The sequence below is a fragment of the Zalophus californianus genome, chromosome 13 (genome assembly GCF_009762305.2).
Source record: "Zalophus californianus isolate mZalCal1 chromosome 13, mZalCal1.pri.v2, whole genome shotgun sequence".
NCBI classification, from domain to species: Eukaryota; Metazoa; Chordata; class Mammalia; order Carnivora; family Otariidae; genus Zalophus; species Zalophus californianus.
The window spans coordinates 43,443,107-43,470,337 of record NC_045607.1 but is presented as its reverse complement, the minus strand read 5'-3'; the positions used below and the strand labels follow the sequence as shown (position 1 = coordinate 43,470,337).

Here is a 27,231-nt window from a genome sequence, read left to right as displayed (position 1 = left end):
AATTTACTCCATAATTTATATGCTGCTTTGAAGAGTAATAAAAATACAAAAACATTTTTCCTTGGTTTGTCTCTAGAATACTTTTTCATACTCAGGGTTCCATGGCCTAGTTGAGCAGTTTTCATTCTTTGCGTATGTCAGGTAATATGGAATTTATAAGGACAGGATAGTTTTATTTAAGAGCACAGGTTCTCCAACCAGAACAACTAGATTCAAATCTGAGCTGTGCTATTTTACTGGCTGATCTTGGAATACTGTTTGACTTTTTAATACCTTAGTGTCTTCATTCTTATTTTCTATTACTTTTTTAGTTTCTTCATTTTTATTTTTTTAAAGATTTATTTATTTATTAGAGAGAGCACATGTGTGAGTTAGGGGAGGGGCAGAGGGAGAGAAAGAATCTCATGTAGGCTCCATGCTCAGCATGGAGCTGGACTTGGGGTTCAAACACATGACCCTGAGATCGTGACCTGAGCCAAAATCAGCCAGCTGCTCAACTGACTGAGCCACTGAGGCGCCCCTAGTTCTTTCATTTTTAAAATGGAGATGATAACAGTACCTTCCTACTACTTAGGGTCACTGTGCAGATTAGGTGAATGGGGTTTTGTATGTGTGTGTATGTGTGAGACTGAGAATAGCAAACCATTATCATAGTGCATATAGTGTTATTAGCTGTTATTATTAATGCTATTAATTTATAACCTGAAACTTGAATAACTTTCCTGGAGATATTCCCAAAACATATTTTGGAAAGTATTTTCCCCAGGATATATAAAATAATCGATTCAGTTTCCAGCTGGTTTATATTCTGGTATCTGAGATGTCAAATGGCATTTATACATTGCCATTCTATAGAGATTCAATATACATTCAATGAAGAAGAATGAATCATTTCTTATTGTTCAAGTTGAAGATTGGTTAAACTACATTTTGTATTTTTCATTAGAATGATGCTATTATTTCCAGATCAGGTACGTGAGCACCATCTGTAACAAAATCTCAGGCTCCACCTCAGAGCTACTGAGTCTGAAATGTAGGGATAGGGTTTAGCAATTTGTGTTTCAGCAGCCCCTCCTTTTGATTCTGCTAAAGTTTATAACCACTGCTTTAGGAAATAATTAAGAAGTTACATTGTGTTTAATATATTCCATGGACTACTTATTATACCATCCAGTTTTATTGACATTACTCTGTTAAAACAAATGTCTTCATGATCCTTTTTCTTTTCTTTATATGGTGAGGCTTTTAGCAATAATTTCAACTTTTACATATTTAGAGAATTTTTATTATATATTTTTAAAGTGCCTCCAGTGTGTAGAAATAGTATTATCAGACTTGGTCTACATAGCTGTAAAGAAACTTGCCTGCCAAAATTTAAAACATTTTGCAGAGAATGTATGGTTGATAAGTTGGATGAAGCCTGAAGCCAAAAGTTAGCTTAAAACATTAAACTTATATGGACTCATTTTAGCATACCAGTTTGATATACTTGATTACTACTTACTGCTCTAATGACAGGTGAAAAGTAGGTTGGAGAGAGAAACTGAATATAAAAAGATAGAATTTAATAGGAACCCCAAAGTGATTAAAATCGAAGTAGGAAAGGGGAAGAGAAAGTGTCCTGGCTTACTAAAATATGTGAAAATGTTAGCGGAGATTTAAACAATAACTCAGTATGAATTAATGTGTTATAGCCTCCAAAACAGCTGAAATCCTAGGTTGCATTAACAGAAAGATGAATATGTAGACTGTGGGAAGTGATAGTTTCGAATCCTAAATTTCTTGGCATTATTCTTTCCTTTCCTTTCCCTCTCCTCCCCTCCCCTCCCCTCCCCTCTCCTCTCCTCTCCTTTCTTGTAGGGGACAGAGGGAGAAAATCTTAAGTAGGCTCTACGCCCAGCACAGAGCCCAGTCTCATGGCCCTGAGATGACCTGAGCTGAAATCAAGAGTTGGACGCTTAACTGACTGAGGCACCCCTTGGCATTATACTTTAAAAGGGATTAAAAAAAAAAAAAAACTGGAACTCACTAAGAGTAGAATGAGCAGAATGGTAGAGACTAAAACCATGTCACATAAGGAACATTCAAAAGTATCGAACACTCAAAGGCACTGGGGAGACTTAGCTTGCCTCAGAAGGACCCCAAGTGCTACATAGGAAGAATTTGGATATGCAGAAGTCCTTTGGGGTTTTATTCTTGGCCCCCTTCTCTAATTTTATTTTCTTTTTGCTGCTCTTTCACCTCCAAAATCAGTAGGCCTGCCAATTTGGGGAGCTTGAGGCCAGAAGAGTCATTAGCATACGGCTTTTTATATATTAATCAAGATAGAAGATGGGGGGGAAATGGTACTCAGACCTTCTCCAGGGTCAGAACTACTTCTCAGAATATAAAAGTCAAGATAGCTCTGTAAGCCTAGAATCAAGGGAACATTGGATGGTGGAAAAGAGTCAGATGAACTGGCAGTGAGGACAAAGGAGGCTGTGGTGCTACTCAGTCCCTTGGTAGTGCAAGAAAAGCATATCTCCCTTACTCCACTAGCTTTCTATGGCAGAGAGCCTCAGAAAACAATGATACCCTCTCTACAGGTTTCCAAGTCTTTTGTAATAGTCCATACCCATTTATTTTTTCCTCCACATGAGGGAAAAAAGCCTGAATTTATAGTTTATAATTTTGGGGTACTTGTATTGGTAGAGTATAAATGTCTTGAAGGCAAAGGTCTTCTTCATCTCTGTAATTCCTACATTACCTGTTAGAGTGCCTTGCTGGTACAATATTTTCTCTATATAAGAACCTGCTGAAGTCTTTCACCTATCTGCTTATTTTTGGATTTCATACATACCTCATTTAGAGCACTTATGTTCCATTGTAACTTTTGGTTTTGTACATCTAATAATTTGTAAGCTCTTCTAGGATAGAGTTGTAACTATCTTGTTCATTTTGATTTCCCCAGCACCTGCTACAGTATCTGGCACATAGCAGGCATTCAGTAAATTTGGAATAAATAAATTATGTAGAACTATAATTAGATCAAATGTTAAGAATTTGAGGACAGCTCTAAAATAACCCTTATTTTATCAATGTGCCCTCTTCCTTCTCCTTTGGTCTCCTGAATCTTACTACTTTAGACCCTTTTACTTGCCTGCTTTTGCACCTCCAGTGTGACATACTGATTAGCATCCCCAATATATGATCTTGTCCTCTCCTATGAGAGTAAATCTAAGAATAGATTTGGTAATAACTCCTGTATTTTACCTTATCTTAGGACTGTCCACATCTGTACATTGCTTCTCATGGGCCACTCAGATATGAATCCTCCAACTGAGAAATCGCAAACTGGAGGAGTTCACTAGTTCCCTGATCTCTTTTCCTCTTAGCAACAGTGATACAGGAAGAGGTTTTATGAAGCTTGGGAATCTACTAAGATATATGGGATCTCTGTCCTATCTAATCCAGCTGGCCAGCTGTGTAGCTGGAGACATTGACCAGATATGTCTTCTAGCTCAGTCTGATGACAATTAAGAACATGGATTTGAGAAGAGAAGAAAAGAATATTCTCCCAGGTTTCTGACTTGGATGATAAGTGTGTGACCAAGGACTTCCAAATATAATAGGGAATACGGAGAGGTGCATACTTTGTAAGGGAAGACTGATGAGTTTAATTATGAATATACTGTTAGAATGTCCTGAAAGATACCCATATGAATGTATCTAGTAAGCAGTTGGATAAAATAATCAGAAAATTAGGGAAAAGGTCAAATTTAAGAGTTCTTAAACCACAAGAATGAGTGGATTTTTCTGGGTGTAATGTAGTATTAGAAGTCAACTAAAAGCAGAAACCAGAATTTAAATGTAGAAGAAAGGGAAAGCCATGAAGAGAAGACATAAGGAGTGATCTGAGAGTAAGAAAAACCAAAGAAGTTCCCACCCCAACAACAAAAATACATAAGGAAAAGATTTGAAAAGAAGGAAGAATGTATCAATAGTGTCAGATATTGTGGGGTGAAATAAAAACTGGGAACTGCCCCTTGGATTTGATAATTAAGGAGTCAGTCTTACTGAGAGAAATTTCATTGGGATGGCAGAAGGAGAAGCCTCATTACAGTATCTTGAGGTCTGATAGCAAGATGAGGAATTTTAAAAAGCACGTATAGGAGATTCTTTTAAGTTTGTAAGAAGAAAGATAAGATGGTAGTTAAATTTTTATAAAGCCTAGGATGCAGACCTTCCTCCTAATCCCTTAATGCCTAACCAATCTCTGAAGAGTGGGACTTCTCAGACAACCAGGACGTTCTTAGAAACCTAGGATGTGGCAGGTTCAGCAGAAACTAGCTTTTCTGCTACTTCACATACGTTGTATAACATTTCCATGCATATTACCCTCCTATGGAGGGTATTCCAGCCCTAAGTCTTTGTTTCCCGCTCAAAAATTATTGCCATAAAGTGAGTGTGAATGGTGACATAATTTTAATTTGTCTATAATCTATTTTTGAAAAAACTTAATCATATACAAATTTGTTATTAATAACAAAGTCCATGCCTCCATGTAATTCGAGGCTCTAACCCAACAGTCTTCCTCTACTTCCTAACTTTAGCCAGTACTTGAAAACACTGCGTAGGAGTTTATACAGAACACAGGCTGACCGTTGCATTTTAACCTCTGCACTGTAACTTTTGGCTCCCCTGATTTTTTTTTTGAACCCTTAAAGTTCTAAATGTGCCAGCTTCTTATCAGGAACCACCTTAGGAATCTCAAGTCTGTTATTCTCGCCATCCTTACTGGGCATCATCTTAATTAGTTTTTCCAGAATCCTAAAAATTGACTGACTTAGATAAAGAAATTACAGGTTGTTGCAAGTGTAAATTTATTCTGCTTTCTCTACCTGGGACCCTGAGAACACAGGGTCTCACTAGTCTAGGGGAATAGTGGTGTCCTTCCAAAACTCAGTTTTTGTTACACGGAAAATCCGTTTGTTATAAAATAATCATGATCTACCTCTGTTAATGGCCCCTTTATGCTGCTAAAGTGTCCAGCTTCATCCATTTGTCAGGGTCTTGGATTTTTGCCCTTTTATTTTTTTTTTTATTTTTAAAATGTTTTATTTATATATTCATGAGAGTCAGAGAGAGAGAGAGAGAGAGAGAGAGGCAGAGGGAGAAGCAGGCTCCACACTGAGCAGGGAGCCCGATGAGGAGCTCGATCCCAGGGATCATGACCCGAGCCGAAGGCAGACGCTTAACCATCTGAGCCACTCAGCCACCCCGGATTTTTGCCCTTTTAAACATGTCTTCCACATATATTAAATGCAACATGTCCAAACCTGTTGTAAGCAACTTGTTCCTAAACTTGCTTCTCTTTTTAGTTAATAATACTAGCATGTCTTCAGTTGCCCAAGCCAGAAACCCAAGAGTTATACAAAATCTATTTACTCTGGCTCTTAAGTGACTGGATTGAAAAATCTAGTTTCCATCCTAATTGCCACTGCTCTACTCCAAGAAACCTTCATCTTTTGCCTGGATTACTGTGACAACCTCCTAACTGGTTATATTGCCTCCAGTATTACTTGCCTTTTATTCATTCAACCAGAAATATTTTTCAGAAATGCAAATTGATCATTTTATTCCCCTGCTTAAAATTCTTCAATAGTTTTACCATTGTCCTTAGGTGGAAGTCCAAACTTTTATAATATGTGTCTTATAAGGTCTCTCATCATTTGCCTCCTCTTTGTGCCACTTTTTCACTTCACATTCTCTGCCTCAGCCATACCACTCTTTCAGTTCTTTGTGCTGCCATACTCATCCTCACTTTCGGGTTTCTCTACTTGCAATGCTTTGACTTTGAACCTCTTCTCTGTTTCAACCAGGTAACTCCTATTCATTTGTTCTTTATAATTTAGCTTAACTATTACTTCCTTAGAGAAATTTCCTGGAAATTCCTTAACTAGATAAGTTGTCTTTGTGCTCTTACAGCACCCTTTTTCATATGGTAGCAATTCTAATTGCTTGTTCAGTCTTTGTAGACTTTAAGGTCTGTGAGGGAGGTTACTTTGCTATTTTGCCGGCTGTTGTGAGTTGTTCAAAGATGGGAATGAACTTTTTGGGGAGCTTATGTTTCCCACCACCAGTATTGTTCATGTGCAGGTTGAGTGGGTCCAAGTTGGGACTGAAATAGAGAACCATTGGAAAGCATTTAGTCTTTTCCAGTCAGGAGATTGTTTTTTCTGAATTATCAAACAGACATACATAGTTGTTTTAAAAGATTGTATGTTAATTAAAAGAATTTCACTGAATTGAAAATATCGAATATTCAGTAACTATTGGTATACTGAAAAACCTAAGAAATATTTTACATTTAGAGCACTGTGTCTGGAGTTTTTGAAATTGATGTTATATTTTGTATCTCTTATAGGCGAAATGAATCAGAAGTACAAGGAACTAAAAAAACGAGAGGAAAATATGGACAGTAAGTGACCTTACTGATATGAAAATATTCTCAGATATCTGTTCATGCTTACCAAATCAGAGATTTCATTTTGGGCAGATACAGTGACTAATAATAAATGCAGAAGTGTGGACATTCAAAGTATTTGCCTTGAAGAGTTAATAAATATCTAGCATGATTTAGGAATGGGTAGAGAATTTTAAAAAAAGATTTTGTACGTTTGTGTATGTATGAGTAGTTTTGTGCTAGGGATAGATTCTAAAGCTAGTACTTACATTTATTGTTTGTATAGAGACCACTTACTGATTGAATGTTGAATGTTCTTTTTTTCCTGCTTCACTGTATTCATCTTTAGTATCTTTTGCCTTTTTTTTAGCTTTTCATAATACTTTCTCTCATTATTTATCAGCCTTTACCTCAGATCTTGTTACTTGGTTCTGTTACAGACTGTAGCTTTAGTAGCCTTCTGTTGCAGCTTCTCATTTACTTTTTTAAAAACCTTAACTTTGTAAGTAGAGCTTTACTTAAACTTAATTGCATTGTACATTCATAAATTTTTAAAAATTGATCTTTATTATCTGTTACTGGTTTCTTTTTTTTTTTTTTTACTGGTTTCCCTTTTTAATAATCATTTTTGCTAGAATGTAAAGTTTTATTGGTCCAATGTCAATTGTTACCTTCATAGAAGCATGCCATAAAGTAGTAATTGCCAACTCTGATTTAACAATATCCCAAGATTTCTTTAAAATCTCAGCAAGTACTTGGGGCGCCTGGGTGGCTCAATCGTTAAGTGTCTGCCTTCGGCTCAGGTCGTGATCCCGGGATCCTGGGATCGAGCCCTGCATTGGGTTCCCTGCTCCACAGGAAGCCTGCTTCTCCCTCTACCTCTGCCCCTGCTTGTGTTCCCTCTCTCGCTGTCTCTCTCCCTCTCTCTGTCAAATAAATAAATAAAATCTTTAAAAAAAAAAAACTCAGCAAGGACCAAAAATCATCTGAAAATTAATTCGCTGTTTCTTGCTAACAGTAAAGTTATTTTAACTGTAAGTTTTTATTTTTGAAAGAGCCATAGAAATGCCTTAAGAATATAAAAAAGTAAATTATGTACTGATTCTATATTAGACAAGAGAAAGGAAGATTTCTTAGAATATTTATAATGTGAATAAATTATTTAATTTACTTAGTTGAGATTAATGCAACATTTTAAAGAAAATACTCATTTTCAGATGAAATAGGTAATTAGCAACTATTTTCCATATTAAAATTAGTGGCTAATTGTAAGTATGAATAATTATAGATATATCAAGGAGATCTGTAAAAACAGACTTTTTATGTTCTCCTTAATATCAGCTGTTACTTCTGAGCCTGAATTTTTAGCCTTTAGTTTATTTGTATTAAGATCATAACTATTAAGCTTTAAAAGCTTGAAAGTATGTAGAAATATTCTTATTGAGTAATTTAATTACCCTTGGGTTAATAAAAGATTACATAGTGATAATTTAAAATTTGCTTTGAATTTCTAGAAAGTACTGTTAAGATCTATAGATCAGAACTTATATAGTGTTAACTACATTAACAGTAGCTTCTCATTATATTTTGAATCTGCAGCTTTTATTGAGACTTTTGATGAAACTAAGAATCAGGAACTGGAAAGGAAGGCACAGATAGAAGCCAGCATTGTTGCACTTTTGGAGCACTGTAGTAGAGTGAGTACCATGTACCTGTCTTAGCATCCTCATTATTTTTACTATGATAACCTTTCCAAATACAGCTCAGAAAATGCAGTGGTTCACTATTGCATCTGTTCATTTAATCTGTTTCCTTTAAATTCCCTTGCTTATTATTTTATTTCTTTAAGCTATTAATTTGTGTATTTCTAGCAAAATTCAGCTATGGATGATAGGGGAAAAGGATGAGATATGTATAATGTCAATTTTTAGCAGTAAGTAAGGGCCCAATTCAGAGTAATTATTATGATATTCTTCCATCGTTAACGTATCTGAACTTGGAGAAGTAACGTTTGCACAGAAACTTCAAAATCTAGATGTTCTAATGGAAAATGTTGATACATTTTTACACAGTCATTTGTATTATGAATAGAAGGGATTCTTTTCTTTTAAGAACCTACAAGAGTATAGGTTATCCAGGAATATCTTGATTCATAAAAAAGTGTTTATTGAGCAGCTACTAATGAGTGGTGGAATAGAAGGAAAAATGTGCAGTCTTTTTTAAATATTCTATGTGTCTTAAGACTCCAAGCAGTTCTTAAAAGAGTGTATTTGAATTTCTTCTACAGTGAGATAAAATTCAGAATTGTTTCTTTTACATTAGCTTTAGTTTAGTCTCTCCTTATTGCAAAAACCTGACTTTTAATCTCACTATATTTTTCTAAACATACATAAAACATACATGATAAATGATGTATTTCAAAAAAGAATACCGATTCAGAACATCTAGCTGTTTAGCAGTGTTTTCCAAGAGTTTTCTTGGAGAACCAAATCAGTCGAATTTTTTCCATTTTTATTTCTCTACAAATACAGAATATAAATCGTATGAAACAGATCTCTTCTATCACCAATCAAGAGCTGAAGATGATGCAGGATGATCTCAATTTTAAATCTACGGAAATGCAGAAATCACAAAGTACAGCTAGGAATTTGACTTCAGGTGAGAAAACATAGATTTTAATATCCTGTTTTTTTCTGTCACAAATTGAAACTTTAAAAATTTAATGGCATTTTAGTTGATATTTTTGAAAGGCTGAGAATATAATTTATGATTGCTTATTGCTCTAGTCATTTATAGCCTCAGAATTTTGTGTGACTTTTCACATCAACTTAATAGTATTTCATTGGGACATTCTGATTCATTTTTAACATTTACTGAATGCTTGCTCTATGCCTGTGCTATAACGTAGGTACACAGAGATTAAAAAAAAAAAAATCCAGTCTCTTTCCTCAAGAAACTTTCAGCTTGGTGGAATAATGACAAAAATCAACTAAAATATAATGAAACAGTACTATGATAGAAGGATAAGGAGCAATAGAATTACATTGGGTTCATATCCACCCCAGTCTTGGGTAGTTAGGAGAGGAATCCTCGAGGAAGGAATATTTTAATTATAATTAGTTTCAGCCATTATAACCGACATGATACCAGAGCAACACTTTACAGCAGAAATGTGATGCCAGCCACATATATAATTTTAAATTTCCTAGTAGGTAGGTTATAAAAGTAAACAGACAGGTGAATTTTAATAATATATTTTTATTTAATCAGTTTATCCAAAAGATTATTGTTTAAACATGTAATCAGTACAAAAATGATCAGTGAGATTTTGCAGTTACAGCCCATCTCAACTTGGGACTAGACATAGTCAAATGTTAAAAAGCCGAATGTGGCTAATGGCTGTCATTTGGACAGTGCAGATAGAGATTAAAAACAAATACACAAAATAGAGCTGAAAGAGTAGTATGTCAGCTACACTCAAAAGAAAAAAGAGAGTTTAGGATAAAGTCAAAATTTGTATAGAATCTTTGGTTCTTGAATTGATGGTTTCTAACTATGGGTGTTTTTTTATGCTGGTGTGTGGTGATTTTGAATTAGCCATGTTTTTTTTTCCTACCTGGAATTACACTGGCAGTTAGTGAAATTATGAGGAATAAAGAATTAATATTTGCTGGGGCACCTGGGTGGCTCAGTCGTTAAGCATCTGCCTTCGGCTCAGGTCATGATCCCAGAGTCCTGGGATCGAGCCCCGCATCATTCCCACCTGCTCGGTGGGAAGCCTGCTTCTCCCTCTCCCACTCCCCCTGCTTGTGTTCCCTCTCTCACTGTGTCTCTCTCTGTCAAATAAATAAATAAGATCTTTAAAAAAAAAAAAAGGAATTAATATTTGCTAACTTAAAAATGTTGGGATTCTTGAATTGGAATAATGGATCCACAATATTTATTTATCTGGAATTCCCAAATCTAAAAAGCTCCTGGCAGCAAAACCTGACCTGACCTGAACTGATATGAGGCTATTTATAGTCTTTAATTATCCTACCTAATGTGACTGTTCATAATTTTTGCTGCAGAAATAGTTATGTACTTGATGACAGGATGCTGCCTTAAGCCCTGCTGTGGGAGTTATATATGTGCTATATTACTTTTCTAAAATCTGAAGAATTCTGCATTCTAAAATGCAGTTACCTGGGAGTTTTATATAAGGATTATAGACTTATAAAAGTATGCTGAATGTTATTAATATACAGTTGAATTTAGATTGATGATATGGGTGGACAATAGTTATTTTATAAAGTATATTTTATCTGCCAAGATTTATTTAGTTTGTTTGCTATAGTTTTATTTGTATATCTGAATTTATATGCTAAGAAACTAGAGAAGTTATGTTCTGAATTTGATTTATACCTACTATTGGTTTGACTATCAGAATTTTTTAAATTGTAATAAAAAACACATAACATAAAATATATCATCTTAACCATTAACTGTAAGTACAATGTTGAGCAACAGATGTCTAGAACTTTTTCATCTTGCAAAACTGAAACTTCTACCCATTGAACAACTGTCCATTTCCCTCTCATCTCCATCCTCTGCTAACCACATTCTACTTTGTTTCTATGAGTTTAACTACTCTAAGTACCTCTTATAAGTGGAATCATGCAATATTTGTCTTTTTGTGAATGGATATTTTACTTATCATAATGTCCTCGAGGTTCATCAGTGTTGTAACATGTGACAGGATTTCCTTTTTTTTAAGGCTGAATAATGTTCTATAGAATGTATGTATTACACTTTTTATTCATTCATTGATGACATTTAGGTTGTTTTTACCTCTCGATTATTGTAATTCATGCTCTAGTGAACATGGGTGTGCAAATATCTCTTCGAGATCTTTTCAGATATGAGTATTTTTACATCTTTATTTTCTTCTTTCTATAAGCCAAAGAATTTTATCTTTAATTATTCCATCTAGGAAATATCTGTTTTGTGTTTTAGATGGTAGTTTTAAGGTTTTCATTTATCTAAAGTCAATTTCAGTTTAAAGTTTTTGCCTCCTTTAAGCTGTCTTTGTATAATGACTGTTGAGAAACACATTTTTTAAAAAGTAAATATCAATACCAGGAAATGAATTCAATTATCAGGACTTTGATCCTTTCATACTTTTATACTTTGTGTTTACATTTCCTTTTAAAAACTAGTCATTATATTTTCTCCAGTGATGTAGGGTTGAAAAGAATGAGAACGAGCTTTAATTTTATTTGAGTTTATTACTAGGATAAGGGTTTTACTGAATATTTTCCTTATTAAGGTTTGAATTTTCTGGCCCCTACGATTAATTTCATTTACTCAGTTATTTTTAAGTATTAATTTAAACCAAGCATATAAATTATTTTCCCTCTCTTAACACCATCCCCCATCAAAATTTTCTTGTATCTAGAAGTCGCCATAAGAAGTCTATACTATTCGGGGTGCCTGGGTGGCTCAGTTGTTAAGCGTCTGCCTTCGGCTCAGGTCATGGTCCCAGGGTCCTGGATCGAGCCCCGCATCGGGCTCCCTGCTCAAGGGAGAGGCTGCTTCTCCCTCTCCCACTCCCCCTGCTTGTGTTCCTTCCCTCGCTGTCTCTCTCTCTGTCAAATAAATAAATAAAATCTTTTAAAAAAAAAAAGTCTATACTATTCTTGTTCACCTTTCAGAGATAATGAATTTTACATTCCCACTTTGTGAATTGCCTCCCTTTGGCTCTTGCATTTATAATTGGAAATCATATAGAATTTATATAGACTTTATATAATTCTATATAATTAAAAATTAAATTAATTTCTATATAATTAAAAATTAAATTAAAAATTAAAATCAGGAAAATTGGGGTTATGTAGGGTTGATTTTCTTCATGTACTCTGTTTCTTAATGAGCCAATATTATTCCCAAAGGGACAAAATTATTTCTTGGAGGGAGAGTAAAAAATCTTGAATATAATGGTTAGTGGCCCCCCAAAAGGGTCACTGTACAAGTTTCATGGGAGGGTGGTGATTAGGAAAAAAATAGTCTACAGAAGACTCCTTGGGGTGGACAATAATGGGGAAAAAAGAGATTGCAAAACACTGGTGTATTGCATGAGTAAAGAGGCAAGGAATCTGTCAGCAGTAGTTTTTATTTATATTTTTGGAAAGGAAACTCCAGGGAATAAACAAATGCACTGATGGCAGAATATTTCAGAAACATTTCCCCGTGTCAAAGTGGTTCCTTCTGAGACTTTGCTACTGTGTACACACTGCTTAGTAAACCGTGCGACTTCATAGCATATCAGAAGGAACTAGTCTGCATCCTCTTCCTGTCTCTTCCCCTGGAGAAGTTTGTAGCTTTTCAAGGGGACTTGCTGTTAAAGGAAGATAAACTTTACCCTATACCAACCATCTTCTCCCTTTCTCTAGGAAAAGCAGTTTGTATAGCTCCTAAATGTATGTCCCTAATAGATCTTCAAATTAAACTTCAGTTAGAGTTCAGTAACATTTCACTGAACAGTCAAAATATACAAGCTACATACATTTTCTTTTTGGAGCATTGAAACACCATAAGCCTCAGTAACTTTGATTTAGCACTTTGATTTTCATTTTAATTGTTTTCGACCCTAGTTGAGATATGAATCCAACAAAACAAAACACACTCAACAACATTTAAGGCCATATAGCCATATGTTTTTTTGTAACATATATGTCAATATGGTTGGATTTTAAGACTCTTCAAGGGACAAAAGGAAATGCTCAAGTTTAATTATACCAATTTCAATTTGGTTGGGAAAAACTTCCTTTCTTAAATCACTCTCTTTTGAAGCCTTAAAAAAACTATTTGATAGCTTATGCTCTATGATAATTGTTATACATAGAGAGTCATTCAATTTTGAACATGATATTTTTACTGTAATGTTACCTTCCACCTATATTTTAATCCATAATCTCTCTGGTTTCATAGGTAGAAGAAGAAGGTTTAATAGCAGCTTTGTATTTGATTTTCCCATTAGAGAATCTGTATAGATAATAAAACTCAATTCCAAGTAAATTTTGCTAAATTTTATATGAAGAAGCCAACTTAATGCCCTCCCCACATAGAGGGAGACGTCATGGTAAGAGGGCAACAAAGTGCCAAAATCCACACATAAACTCTATTCAGATCCTAATCTGACCAGTGAACTATGTAAGCATTTGGGTAAACTTTAGAAGGTCTAGAAAAAAGCAGCAGTTAGAAGTTGAAAGAGCTGAGTATAGAGATTTTACATACTGCCTACTCCAAAGGAGAAAAGTTTAGGGTTTTAGTTCAGCAAAGTTTATTGCTCATTTAATGTAAGTCAACACTTTTCAAAGGAGCACAATATAATCCAGAATCTCTACAACAGGTCATTTAAAGTGTCAATTATACTATAAAAATTTATAGGAAAATTGAGTCAAGGGGAAAAGCAGTTAATAAACATTAAACCTAAGATAATCCAGATGTTGAAATTAACAGAAGACTTTAAGTGTTTAGAAACATATTTAAGGATTTAAAGGAAAATAAAATCATAACAGATGAACAGATGGAGAATCCCACAGAAAAATAAAAATTACAAAAAAGAACCAGGTGAAGAGTCAGTGAACTTGAGGATCAATAAAAATAATATAATCTGGAGAAGGAATAAAAATGAGCAGAACCTAAATGATCTGTGGGACAGTTTCAGGCAGTCTGACATACATATAATTGGAGTCCCAGAAGGAGTGGAAGCACAGAGAATAGGGGAGAAAAGATAGTTGAAGAAACAATAATGGCTGAAAATTTCCCAAATTTGATGAAAAACCAAGTTTTACAGATCTAAGACGCTCATTGAACCCCAAACATGATTGATATTAAAAATCCCTTACCTAAGCCCATCATAGTTAAACTGCAAAAATGCAACATAAAGAAAAAACAATGAAAAATGCCAGAGAAAAATAATGCATATATACAGGGAATAATACATCCCACTATAAGATTAAACTTTGTTATTTTTATTATAAAAATCTTTCACCCCTAAATCTCTAAGTAATAAAAGAAAGATGTTCACATTTGGCTTTTAATACTCTGAAATATCACCATATTTTTCTGAGGCTATTCATATCCCTACTTTAAAATAGAGGTAAAGTGAAAGCAAAGTGTTCAAGGATGAAAATGTATATCACTACATGCCTCTGTATACAAACAAGTAACTGTTTGGGATGTTAGGATTATTGTCATACCTAGCCCTGGGAACATGGGAGAGGGGAAACTAGCTTAGGCAGGTTTGAATTCAGATATCTTCATCTGGATGTGCATGATACATATATGTATTTCAGCTCCATTTTAGTATCCATTTTTTAGTTTGCTCTAATCACATTTTACTTGGATAGCTGTAAGAAAAGCAAAACAAAGAATGATGCCTGGGGAAGTCTGAATAGCAAAATTGAGCAAGTGTTACTGTTCCTTTCTCATAGCTCACTGTTCCTCATTGAGGCATCTTTCTGAATCATTAACATTTGCTGTTTTAAAAATGAACCTTTCATAAACATGATAATATCACTCAGCAAAAAGAAAAGAAAAGAATATCACTCAGCACCAAAGCCTGACTGGCTGTGTGACCTTGGGCAAATGACCTTTCTGATGGGGCTCCTGGGTGGCTCAGTCAGTTAAGTGTCTGCCTTCAGCTCAGGTTATGATCCCAGGGTCCTGGGATCGAACGTCAGGCTCTCTGCTCAGCGGGGAGCCTGCTTCTCCCTCTCCCTCTGCCTGCCTCTCTCCCTCTCTCTCTGTCAAATAAATAAAATCTTTAAAAAAAATTACCTTTCTAAATTTCAGTTTCATCATATAACATTTACCTCCTAAGGCTGTTAAGAAAAGTAGAAGAGATAACATAAAGCCAGGCACATTTCAGGTACTCAATAATATTGGTTCCCTCCATTACTTTTCTTTCACTTTAAAAAAGAACTTTTTTGAGACACCTGGGTGGCTCCATTGGTTAAGCATCTGCCTTAGGCTTGGGTTGTGATCCCAGGTCCTGGGATTGAGCCCTGCGTTGGGCTCTCTGCTCATCAGCAGGGAGTCTACTTCTCCTTCTCCCTCTGTGCTCTTGTTCTTTCTCTCTCTCTCAAGTAAATAAAATCTTTTTAAAAAATTTAAAAGTAAATTAAAAAATAAAGTCAGAACCACAACACTAAGAAGTCTCTGAGATAAGGTAGATATTGTATAATTCTATCAGAACAGAATATTTTTTAAATACTGTTTTCTTATTGTTATTTGTATTCATTATAGAGGATTTGGGAGATACGGAAAAGGATAAATAAGAAAATTTTAAATACAATCTCGCTATCAAGAGTTTATGATTATTAAATTTTGGTATTTCTCTTTACAGTCTTTTTTCTTTTCTTTTTATTAAGCTTTTTATTTTAATTCCAGTATAGTTAATATACAGTGTTATATTAGTTTCAGGTGTGCAATATAGTGATTCAGCAATTCTATACATTACTCAGTGCTCATCATAGTAAGTAAACTCTTTAATCTCCATCATCTATTTAACCCATCCCCCTACCCACCTCCCCTCTGGTAACCATCAGTTTGTTCTCTATAGTTAAGAGTCTGTTTCTTGGTTTGTCTCTTTCTCTTCTTTTTTCCCCTTTGCTCATTTGTTTCCTTTCTTAAATTTCACATATGAGTGAAATCATACTGTATTTGTCTTTCTCTGACTGATTTTGCTTAGCAGTATGCTCTCTAGCTGCATACATGTTGTTGCAAATGGCAAGATTTCATTCTTTTTTATAGCTGGATAGTATTCCATTGTGTGTGTGTGTGTGTGTGTGTGTGTGTGTGTGTGTGTATACACACCTCTCTCTCTCTCTCCCTCTCTCTCTCTCTCTCTCTCTCTATATATATATATATATATACACACACACACACACCTCTTCTTTATCCATTCATCTACCTATGGACACTTGGGCTGATTACATAATTTGGCTATTGTAAATAATGCTGCAATAAACAGGGATGCATGTATCTCTTTGAATTAATGTTTTTGTATTTTGGGGGGTGAATACCCAATAGTGTGATTACTGAATTATAGGGTAGTTCTATTTTCAACTTTTTGAGGATGCTTAAGGCTGTTTTCTACAGTGGCTGCACCAGTTTGCATTCCCACCCACAGTGCACAAGGTTCTTTTTTCTCTACATCCTCACCAACACTTGTTTCTTATGTTTTTTATTTTAGCCACACCTCTAACAGGTGTGAGGTGATATCTCATTGTAGTTTTTGCATTTCTCTGATGGTGAGTGATGTTGAGTATCTTGTCATGTGTCTGTTGACCACCTGTATGCCTTCTTTGGAGAAATGTCTGTTCATGTCTTCTGCCCATTTTTAGTTGGATTCCTTGAGGGTTTTTGGTGTTGAGTTGTATCAGTTCCTTATTTATTTTGGATACTGACCCTTTAGCAGATATGTCATTTGCCAATATATTCTCCAGTCTTTTTTTTTTTTATATTTCATCTTGGAAAAAAAAGAAAAAGCCTCTTCCAAGTATTCTCTGCCCAGCTATCATCCCTCCCTTTCAGAAGTTTCACATCCAAATTTTTAAAAGGCTTCCTCTCCCTCTTGGTCCCATTTTCTTTTCTGTGAAATCTTTTCTCAGGAAATACATCAAGGTTTTTCTGGACAGTATAAGTTGTATTTTGCAGTCTTTTTGTTTGTTTGTTTGTTTTAAATCTCTAAGTAGTATTCTGCATTACAAACCACTCTTTTATTCTTGAAATGTCTTTTCACTATCGTTTCTGATTTTTCTTTCATTTCTTTGGTCATTTCTTATTCTCCTTTATGGGATCTTTCATATAAGTTTATTCTTTAAAAATTTGTTATTCTTACAGGTTCTGTCATGAATCCTTTTCTCTTGATGACTTCACCCATTCCCATAGCTTCAGGTGCTGTCTCCATGTTGATGATTTCAAAATCTCTATCTTCAAATTTCTCTCAGGGCTTCAGACCCATATATCTATATATGGGCATGTGGGCATGTTTACTATTTGGGTGTTTCTGAGGTAACTCGAACAGCACATCCTAAGTTGGCATGAACCCTTCATCTCAGTCCCTCCTACAAACAAAAGTTGATACCTCCCTCTGCCTTTCTTACCATCCACTCCTTTACTCAAGTTGGAAATGGGACTCTCCACTGGCTCCTCTTGCTCAACCACTGTATCCAGTCAGTTTCTCTAGTATCTCTCGAGTCCCTCTACATCTCTCCTTCATTTTTTTCCTCATTTATTTCCATGTGAGATAGCTTTAGATTTCATGTATGTAGTTGTCTTCCACTGGAATATAGGTTCTGTAAGGATAGGGATTCTCATATGCTTTGTTCATTGCTGTATCCCCTATGCCTGGAAGTTTGCCTGGCACACAGAAAGCACTTAATATTGCTTAGTGGGAAAAAAATCCCCTACACTAGTCTAAGATTTCTTATGTAGATCACTGAATCAACATTTAACTGGTCTTCCTGTACCAATTAATGCTTTTCCAATTAATTGCCCACATTGAAACCGGAGTGAACTTTCTAAAATTTAATTATGCCACATTCTGATTTAGAATCCATCGATTACTTTTCATAGCCCTTAGGATAAAGTTCCAACTCCCTCTATTTTCATTTAAAAAGCCCTTCATGAATTGAAATTCTTCCCACTTTGAACTTTGGGTTCTAGTCAGACTGAACTTCTCTTATTTGTGCATATGTACCATGCTTTCTTACTTTCTTACCTCTAGACTTTGCACATGTTGATTGTGTTCTCTGGGACACATTTACTTTCTTCCTGCTTTGGTTGATTCCTAATCCTTAAGGCCTTACTCAGTTAAAAGGTATGTCTTTAGAGAACGCTCTTGACCAGTACCACATGCTCTCATGGCTCCCTGTATTACTATTTTTATAGTAGTTATCCAATTTATTGTAAATGCATATTTACTGGTTCTACCTCTAGAATATGGCTCTTTGAGCAAAAACAATGTTTTTGTTGATTTCTATTATATTCTTAGCACCTAGCACATAGTAGATGCTTCATACTTTAAAAACAAAGTATGAGAAACACCCACACACTCCCTCCTTCACGTACACATCTATACAGTCAGTCCTCATTATTCATGGATTCTGTATTTGTGAATTTGCCTACTCACCATAATTAATTTGTAACCCCAAAATCAGTACTTTTAGCACTTTCACCATCATTTGTGGACATGTGCAGAGTCAAAAATGTGAATTGCCTGACATGCATTCCCAGCAGAGGTCAAATAAAGCAACACTATCTTCTTGTTTTAGTCCTCACACTATTAGCAAGTATCCTTTATGTGACATATTTAGTGCCATTTTTTCCCCATATTTTTGTACTTTTTTTTCATGATTTTGCTATATAAAATGGCTCCCAAGCATACTGCTGAAGTGTTGGCTTGTGTTCCTAAGCCCAAGAAGGCTGCATTGTGCCTTACAGATTAGCTTCATTCAGGCATAAAGTTGGCCTTGAGTTCAGTGTTAATGAATGAAAAATATATATTAAATAAGGTGTGTTTAAACAGAAATACACATAAAACGAGGTTATGTGTTAGTTGGTTGATGAAGATACTATGACCAGAGGCTCTCAGGAACCTAACCCTATATCCCCTCTAGGAGCAATAGTTCAGTATTTGTTAACTCAATATTTACAGTGACTTTATAGAATAAAACTACCAAAGTAATGAGAATTGACTGTATTTGTAGTTGTAAAATTTTGTTCAAATGTGTATATATATATACACACACACACACATAACATTTCATAATTTGCTTTCATGCCCCTATTAAAAATAATGGGCCTTTATCTCATAATATGTTATTAAGTAAGGAAAATTTACACCTATGTGCATTCTTAAATGTTTGTATGAGCATGGAGATAAATATGGCTGATATACATCAGGTTATGTTGGTTACCTGGAGGATGAATATTTTTTTTTCTTAATTTACCTTTGTATTGTCTCACTGGTTGCAGTGAAACATGTTTCTTTTGCAGATATTCTTGTAAAACATGATTTTTAATGGTTGCATTGCATTTCTCTGTGAAAGGAATAAAGTTTTGACTAACTATGGTCTTGAATTTTCTTGTGTTTCAGATAGTCAACGTCTACAGTTGGATCTACAGAAAATGGAACTTCTGGAAAGTAAGATGACTGAGGAACAACATTCTCTGAAAAGCAAAATTAAGCAAATGACAACTGACCTGGAGACATATAATGATTTGCCAGCTTTAAAATCATCAGGTGAAGAAAAGAAAAAGGTAAATGGTAACAGTCTTACAGAATTATTCAAATTGTTTTTTCTTGATCAAATTTAATATATATGTAGTTCATAGAATTTATTATTTGCAGTTGATTATTTGATATATAAGCTAAAATGTTTATATAGGAGGAATTTATTTTTTTTAAAGATTTTATTTATTTATTTGAGAGAGAGAGAATGAGAGATAGAGAGGATGAGAGGGAAGAGGGTCAGAGGGAGAAGCAGACTCCCCGCTGAGCAGGGAGCCCAATGCGGGACTCGCTCCCCGGACTCCAGGATCATGACCTGAGCCGAAGGCAGTCGCTTAACAAACTGAGCCACCCAGGCGCCCTACATAGGAGGAATTTAGAGAGATGTAAGTTTTAAACAAAAGGCAAAGCAAGAAAAAGCAAGAGCATTTCAACAAATATGAACTTTGTTAAATGCAGGTTTAATTATGAAATTTCCCTCCTTAAGATTTACTCATCAGTGGTTTTTCATTGCTATTTACATTAATTTAAAGTAAATTTGGTTGGATAGGAACACATATATAGCAGCCTTAGTAGAGTTATTAATACAGTTAATACTAATTTAGCTTATTATATCTCAAAAGATATTTTTACAAACAGGTTTTAGAGTAATTATAATCTTGGTAGAATTTACCAGAATATCATTGAAGTTATTTAAGTTAAAAATGATTTATATTGGCTTACTAGATATTTGCTAAAGTCTGTTATTTACTTCTATTTGGATCTATCTAGAAGTTACATCAGGAGAGAACAGTATTAACAACCCGCAGAAATGCCTTTAAGAAAATAACGGAGAAGCTAAACGTAGAATTTGAGACACTAAAAACACAATTGCAAGAAAATGAGACACATTCTCAGGTAAAAAGAAAAAAAGAATCTGAAATTTATTTCTGTTTTTAAACTATCTGTCCCATGTTTTTAATCTATATTTTCACCCCGAAATAATTTTTTTTAACTTGCTTTATTTATCCTTCCAGACTTTGTGCTTTGAAGATAGCCAGACTGTACAATCTCCACTTAGAATGAATTTACTTTTGCTCTCCTTCTATAAACCGGTATTGAAGGACTACTCTGTGCTAGGCCCTGTTCTGGGCACAGCCTATCGGCTGATAATAGCTTTTACAAATTTCAAAATTAAAACTTTTTTTTTTAAGATTTATTTGACAGAGAGACAACAGCGAGAGAAGGAACACAAGCAGGGGGAGTGGGAGAGGGAGAAGCAGGCTTCCCGCTGAGCAGAGAGCCTGATGTGGGGCTCGATCCCAGGACCCTGGGATCATGACCTGAGCTGAAGGCAGACCCTTAACGACTGAGCCACCCAGGCACCCCAAAATTAAAACATTTTTAATGGAGAAACTTTGCTAACTCACAAAAACCACAAATAGAGAAAATAAACCTTAATGACTAATATCACAGAAGAATTAATTCTTGTCATTTTTGTGGGGGGTCCTTCTAGTCTATATGTATATGTTATATGTACACACATTTTTTATATATATGTATACATTTATTTATATTTATAGAAATGGTATCATATTGTACATATTATTTGGAAACTTGTTTTTCATTATTAACTATACCTAATAAGTAGTTTGCCTTGTCATAGCTTTTAAAAATATGATTTTTTTTTTAAGATTTAATTTATTTATTTGACAGAGAGACACAGTGAGAGAGGGAACACAAGCAGAGGGAGTGGGAGAGGGAGAAGCAGGCTTCCCGCAGAGCAGGGAGCCCAATGCGGGGCTCGATCCCAGGACCCTGGGATCATGCCCTGAGCCGAAGGCAGATGCTTAACGACTGAGCCACCCAGGCACCCCTAAAAATATGATTCTATATAATATTTGACTTAATGGATATAGTATAAATTACTGAACCAGTTTCATATTATTGGACATTTAGGTTATTTTTAGTTTTAAAACTGTTTAATGCTGGGCGCCTGGGTGGCTCAGATGGTTAAGCGTCTGCCTTCGGCTCAGGTCATGATCCCAGGGTCCTGGGATCGAGTCCCGCATCGGGCTCCCTGCTCGGCGGGGAGCCTGCTTCTCTCTCTGCCTCTGACTCTCTCTCTCTCTCTCTGACTCTCATCAATAAAGAAAACATTAAAAAAAAAAAAATTTAAAACTGTTTAATGCTGTAAAAAGCAGTTCTGTCCTTGAACTTCTTGATTTACATTTCTGATTATTTACACAGGATTCACAGACATACCCCCCTTTCACATCATTTATCCTGATAGAATTACCTGAACAATGTCGGAGGTCTTAGAGATTGAGTGTCCTGTCTGAGAGGGTAGAGATGATACCTGTTTCATTCACTTTCTCCCCACACTGTGCCCGTGGTTGGCACATAATAGGTGTTCAATAAGTATTTGTTGGAGGATTAAATGAAGCATGTGTGGCATGTACAAAATCAGTAGATAAAGATTGATCATCTCATCTAATTAGTATATATTAGCAGTTTGCAACTATGATTTATTAATGCTAAATGCATTCTTCCTTTTCTTTAAATGGTAACATGATCCTGATAGACAATCATTGTTAACATTTTGGTATAATATCCTTGTAACTTTTTTCCTTTGCAGTTATACACCCATATTGATTATATTATTTTTACAAAAAATGAAATTCTGTGCATATAGTCTTTAAACATTCATTTTCTCACAAATATTTTCAAGCTCCTTTTTTGATATTTTTATGACTATTTCATTTTATGGATTTACCATTTTAAAAACAAAGACATACCTTATATTCATCTTGTAAGGGGTGACATCTCATCAGAGTTTGCCACAACTACTAAAAGCTTAGAAGTCACTATTTTACATATTCAGATTTATCAGTTATTCTGTCGCTACTTCATAAATAAACAGGTCTAGATATAGATTTCTAAGTGGCAAAATTATCCTAGGCTGTTTAGATTGGGGATGGATACTGGAGAAGAAATCTAAGAAGTTTATGAGGCCATTGTCTTAAATGATTCTTAGGAAAAAATACTGATACTGCTTATGGAATATCAGCTCTCCTTTTTCACTGAATAAGGAGGAAAACACTTGACAGACACAATTTCTTAGAGCCAGTCAATGGCTACTTATTTATTCCCACATCAAGTGCTAATCATATACTTAACCCCTTATACTGATAACAGGAATTCATAACATAACTCACAATTTACCATCCTTCTCTATATTATTTGTTGCTTTTTGGAAATCCCCATTGATCAAATAAAATCTGGTCTCCTTTTGCAACTATTTTCTCGAAAACCGCTTTTTGACATAGACTTTTTGATGAATGGCTATTATTTATTTGATATCATTTAATATATTTATATTGGAACAAACTATAAAACTCCTAGAAGAAAACATTAGGGATAAAGCTCCTTGACATTAGTCTTGGCAACAGTTTTTTGGTTATGACATCAAAAGCACAAACAACAAAGACAAAAATATATAAGTATGCCCACATCAAACTAGAAGGCTTCTGCACAGCAAAAGAAACAATCAACAAAATGCAAACAGCCTATGGAATGGGAGAAAATGTTTTCAAATCATAATATCTGATAAGGGGTTCATATTCAAAATATATAAAGAATATATACAACACACTGTTTACGGAAGTTGTAGGGGAACTTTCATGCTTCAAGATATTCTCGGAGGTTTAAAGGCAAGTCACTAATACAGATGTATAATATATAAGGAAGTTGACTATCTGATAGAGTGTTGCTTTTATAGCATTATTCATTTAGCACTTAAGAGGTCTGCATTCTAAGAAGGCCACCTCTTTGTATGAAACAAAGGGGAAAAGTTTGGTACTTGACTTTGCAAAAGGTTATTAGAGATTTATTGCCAAAAAGTGCTGACTGCTTCCTTAAGTCCATCTTAACTTTGAGTTCCTATCTGGGGAGCCAGATCTGATTTAATAGTGTTAACTCACAGTACATACAGTTTACATAATTAATTAGTTAGGATTTATCCTAATACCTAGATTTATCTCTTTAGAGGAAACAGTGGGATGGATGCTACATTAACACTGAACATATACCCTGAAAATAATTTTAACATGAGAGTAGAAGTATTAATGCTGCTTTAGTTATCAGATTCTTAAAAATGACCATTACCTCTTAGAAATGTCTACACAGAATGTTATTGTAATGTTTCATTTCTCAGACAGTCCTTTGCCTAGGAAAAATACTATGGGCATCTTAAAAAAGAAAGACTATAACCCAGAGTTAAAAGGTTAATTAAATCAGAAAAACAATTTAATTCTATAACAGTAAAATTGTCTTCTGAGGAAGCAACCATCAATATAATATCCACATTAGCTTCCTGTTGATGCAGAAATTATTGTAACAGTGCCAGCTTTTTACCAACCCTCTTACAATCTTCACACTGCAGCTCTGCTCTTATCACAGCTTTTGGAATTAGACAGGAAATTTAGCCCTGGAAATAAGGAAGTTACTCCTATATAGTTGAACCTTTGACAGTGTTAGAATATATATCACATTTGTAGCATTAGACTTCCAGATTTCAAGGAGAGATTCCCATCATGTCCCATTCTTTTCTTTCAAGTTCTTTTTGGAAAGTGAAAAGTCATAAATTGTCTTTCAGTTGGCATGTTCATTGGCATAATAAATATTGTAAATATTTTCCAATTAAACATATAGAGTAAAGCCTGTTGTCAAATTCAACATTGTATTTATTAATGTATTTACTGTTGTTTAATCCTTTCTAATTTTCCTTTTTGTCTGCCATGACTTTATCTCACCAAAATGCACGGAGTTGATAAGATTTAAAATTGAATGTTTTTTTTTTCTTATCCTCTTAAAAGCGTGTATAATTGTTTTGAGTATGGGTACTGTTTAACATTTTTATTTTGTGTTTTTTAGCTTACAAATTTGGAGAGGAAGTGGCAACACCATGAGCAAAATAATTTTGTGATGAAAGAATGTATCCTTTAAAAAAAAGCAAATGAACTTGACAGTGATTTTTTTTTTTTAAGATTTATTCACTTATTTGAGGGGGGGTGGGGAGGTAGAGGGAGAGAGAGAATCTCAAGCTGACTCCCTGCTGAGCGGGGAGCCTGATGCAGGGCTCAATCTCACAACCCTGAGATCATAACCTGAGCCCAAACCAAGAGTCAGATGCTCAACTGACTGAGCCACCCAGGCACCCCAGAGTGATTTTTTTTCGTAAGAATTTCTTTAAAGAAATGAAATGAAATGAAATTTAACACAAACTTATCAAATACCTAGTATGTACAAAACACCAAGCTAAACTATGTGGCGAATAAATGAGTAAGACTCAGTTTCCAGTCTACAATAATTAGGGTATGTGTGTGTATACCAAAGTAACAATAGAAAGCAGACTGTACAAAGTCATAGTGTGGCATAGTGACTTAAGTGCACAGAATTTTCAGTGTTGACTTTACTACTTGTAGGTTAGGGACTTCAGGCAATTTATTTAATTTGTTTAAACCCCAATTTTGTCATCTCAAATATAGTTAATATTTCCTTCTCATAGAGCTATTGAAAGAATTATATAAAACCATGCATATATGTATATTCATAATTGCTGTTGCTTATAATACTGTACCTTGGATATCTGGGCAGCAGAGGGAGGGAAGCCCAAGTAGTATCCTGAGAAATTTGACTTTCAAGCTCATCTGTGTTTCAGCCAATTCAACTTCAATTTCTACCAGGGTGGTACTTAAATCCCATCTTCTTGCTAATCTTTCTGTGTGATTATGTAGGAGGAAGCAGCTGCTGAGGATATGTGTTGTGAAATTATAAGAAACATTTCCCAAAAAGTTATTTTCTGTTCCCTTCTTTGACCGTTTAAGGACATCTCTAGCTTGGAGAAGTAGCTCCTGAGTCATTGGTAGTTTAGATTCTCCTCTAGGAAACTGCCAAACTTCAGCTCAGGGCAGCACGGATTCCCGGCTTACTTCCACATCAAATGCATTGGGGCTTGGGGCTCTATTCCCAGCCGTCGTGCTACTCAGTTTAAAAGCAAAAGATTCTCAATGTGCTTTAGTCCAGCGGTTTAGTTTATGCAACACAAAGTAGGGGATTTTGAAGTAGATTGAATTCTAGAGACTTCTGAAATTCAGTGTGGTACTCTAGAGAACATGGTTCTTCTGAACATTCAGTTGTTCTCAGACCAAAATTAGACTGAGATCCATAATATTAACTATAAAAAAGCTCTTACGGGCACCTGGGTGGCTCAGTCAGGTTAGTCATCTAACTCTTGATTTTGGCTCAGGGTCGTGAGATTCAGCTCCATGTGGAGCCCCGCACTCAGTGCAGAGTCTGCTTGTCCCTCTCCCTCTGCTCCTCTCTCTCAAATAAATCTTTTTTTAAAAAAGCTCTTATACTGTAAGGTGAACTTTTTTGAAACAAGTTTTGCTTAGCCTTTTAGGTTTTAATTGATCTTCATCTGTTAATATATATTTTTTAATATATTCTAATTGTGCTTTTTCTGACCATTTTGAACTTTCAATAAGAAAAATTAAAAAAATGATTTAGTTCCTAAGCCAAAGTGGATTACTATTTTTGTTGATCACTGTTCCCCCTTAACTCATGTAATTAGTCATAGCAACCAAGAGTCGAGAGAGTGATTACCAGTCAATTATGAAGAATGTAACCAAGCAGATTGCAGAGTACAATAAAAGCATCGTGGACGCTCTACATAGCATGAGCAGAAACTGAGTCTGAACCAACTGCAGGTCTCTATAGTAGTATGCTCTTGCTGCTAAACTTTGTATAAGCTGACTGAAAAAGAATAACTTACCCTTGAAGAGTTTTACCTAAAAATTTTCAGTTCTGTAATTTTTGTGACCTTTTGAAGAGGTTATACTATTTTAAATAGTATAATAGTTCAATAAAAAGTTTGCATACAGAAAAGCATCTTTTTGTATTTGTATTTGTGTGGGTGATAAAAATGTGTCAACCAACCCAAAAATGAACTAGAAGTGGCCATTGAGATTCATTTAGTTGGTATAATCCATCTATGGCAGCAAATGAGAGCATTTTTTTTTACATGTCAACGCTAAGAGGCATACATTGAGTGAGATTCTGATTTAGTACTTATGTCAACCTTGTGAAGTTTTGCTTCTAGAAAAAGTAGGAATGACAGGGAGATGTTTAGCTTTGAACTTTATTTCTCAATAGGGTATATTTGATGTATTTTAGGGAATATAAAGTTGCAGGTTAACAAATATTCTTTGTATATCAGTTATCCCTAAAGATTCAGAATTGAAAACTTTAACCTTTGAATTTTAAAAATATTTCTTCGTGTGTATATACTAGGAAAAACATGAAGTTTAAAAGAAATGCACTTATGGTAGTCCGTTTTAGACAATGGCTGTTGCCTGTTCATTGCCACTCTGGAGTATACATTCACTCTTTTTGACTGTAAGTAGATTAATTTTGTATTGCCAGAACATTTGAAAAGAAAAACTAGAAGAGGCAGAATTGT

The 27,231-nt window shown here is 34.9% G+C and overlaps 1 protein-coding gene across 1 annotated transcript in view; it reads left to right on the top strand.

Moving 5' to 3' along the window:
• Positions 1–26,660, top strand: part of IFT74 (intraflagellar transport 74) — an 86,056-nt gene extending 59,396 nt beyond the window's left edge. The window contains exons 14-20 of the mRNA XM_027616727.2: positions 6,407–6,460; positions 8,045–8,142; positions 8,977–9,103; positions 19,593–19,756; positions 20,499–20,624; positions 24,642–24,702; positions 26,344–26,660. Coding sequence (XP_027472528.1) covers positions 6,407–6,460; positions 8,045–8,142; positions 8,977–9,103; positions 19,593–19,756; positions 20,499–20,624; positions 24,642–24,702; positions 26,344–26,462 — 749 coding nt within the window. The 3' untranslated portion in view covers positions 26,463–26,660. The remainder of the gene's footprint in view (positions 1–6,406; positions 6,461–8,044; positions 8,143–8,976; positions 9,104–19,592; positions 19,757–20,498; positions 20,625–24,641; positions 24,703–26,343) is intronic.
• Positions 26,661–27,231: the final 571 nt, after the last annotated feature.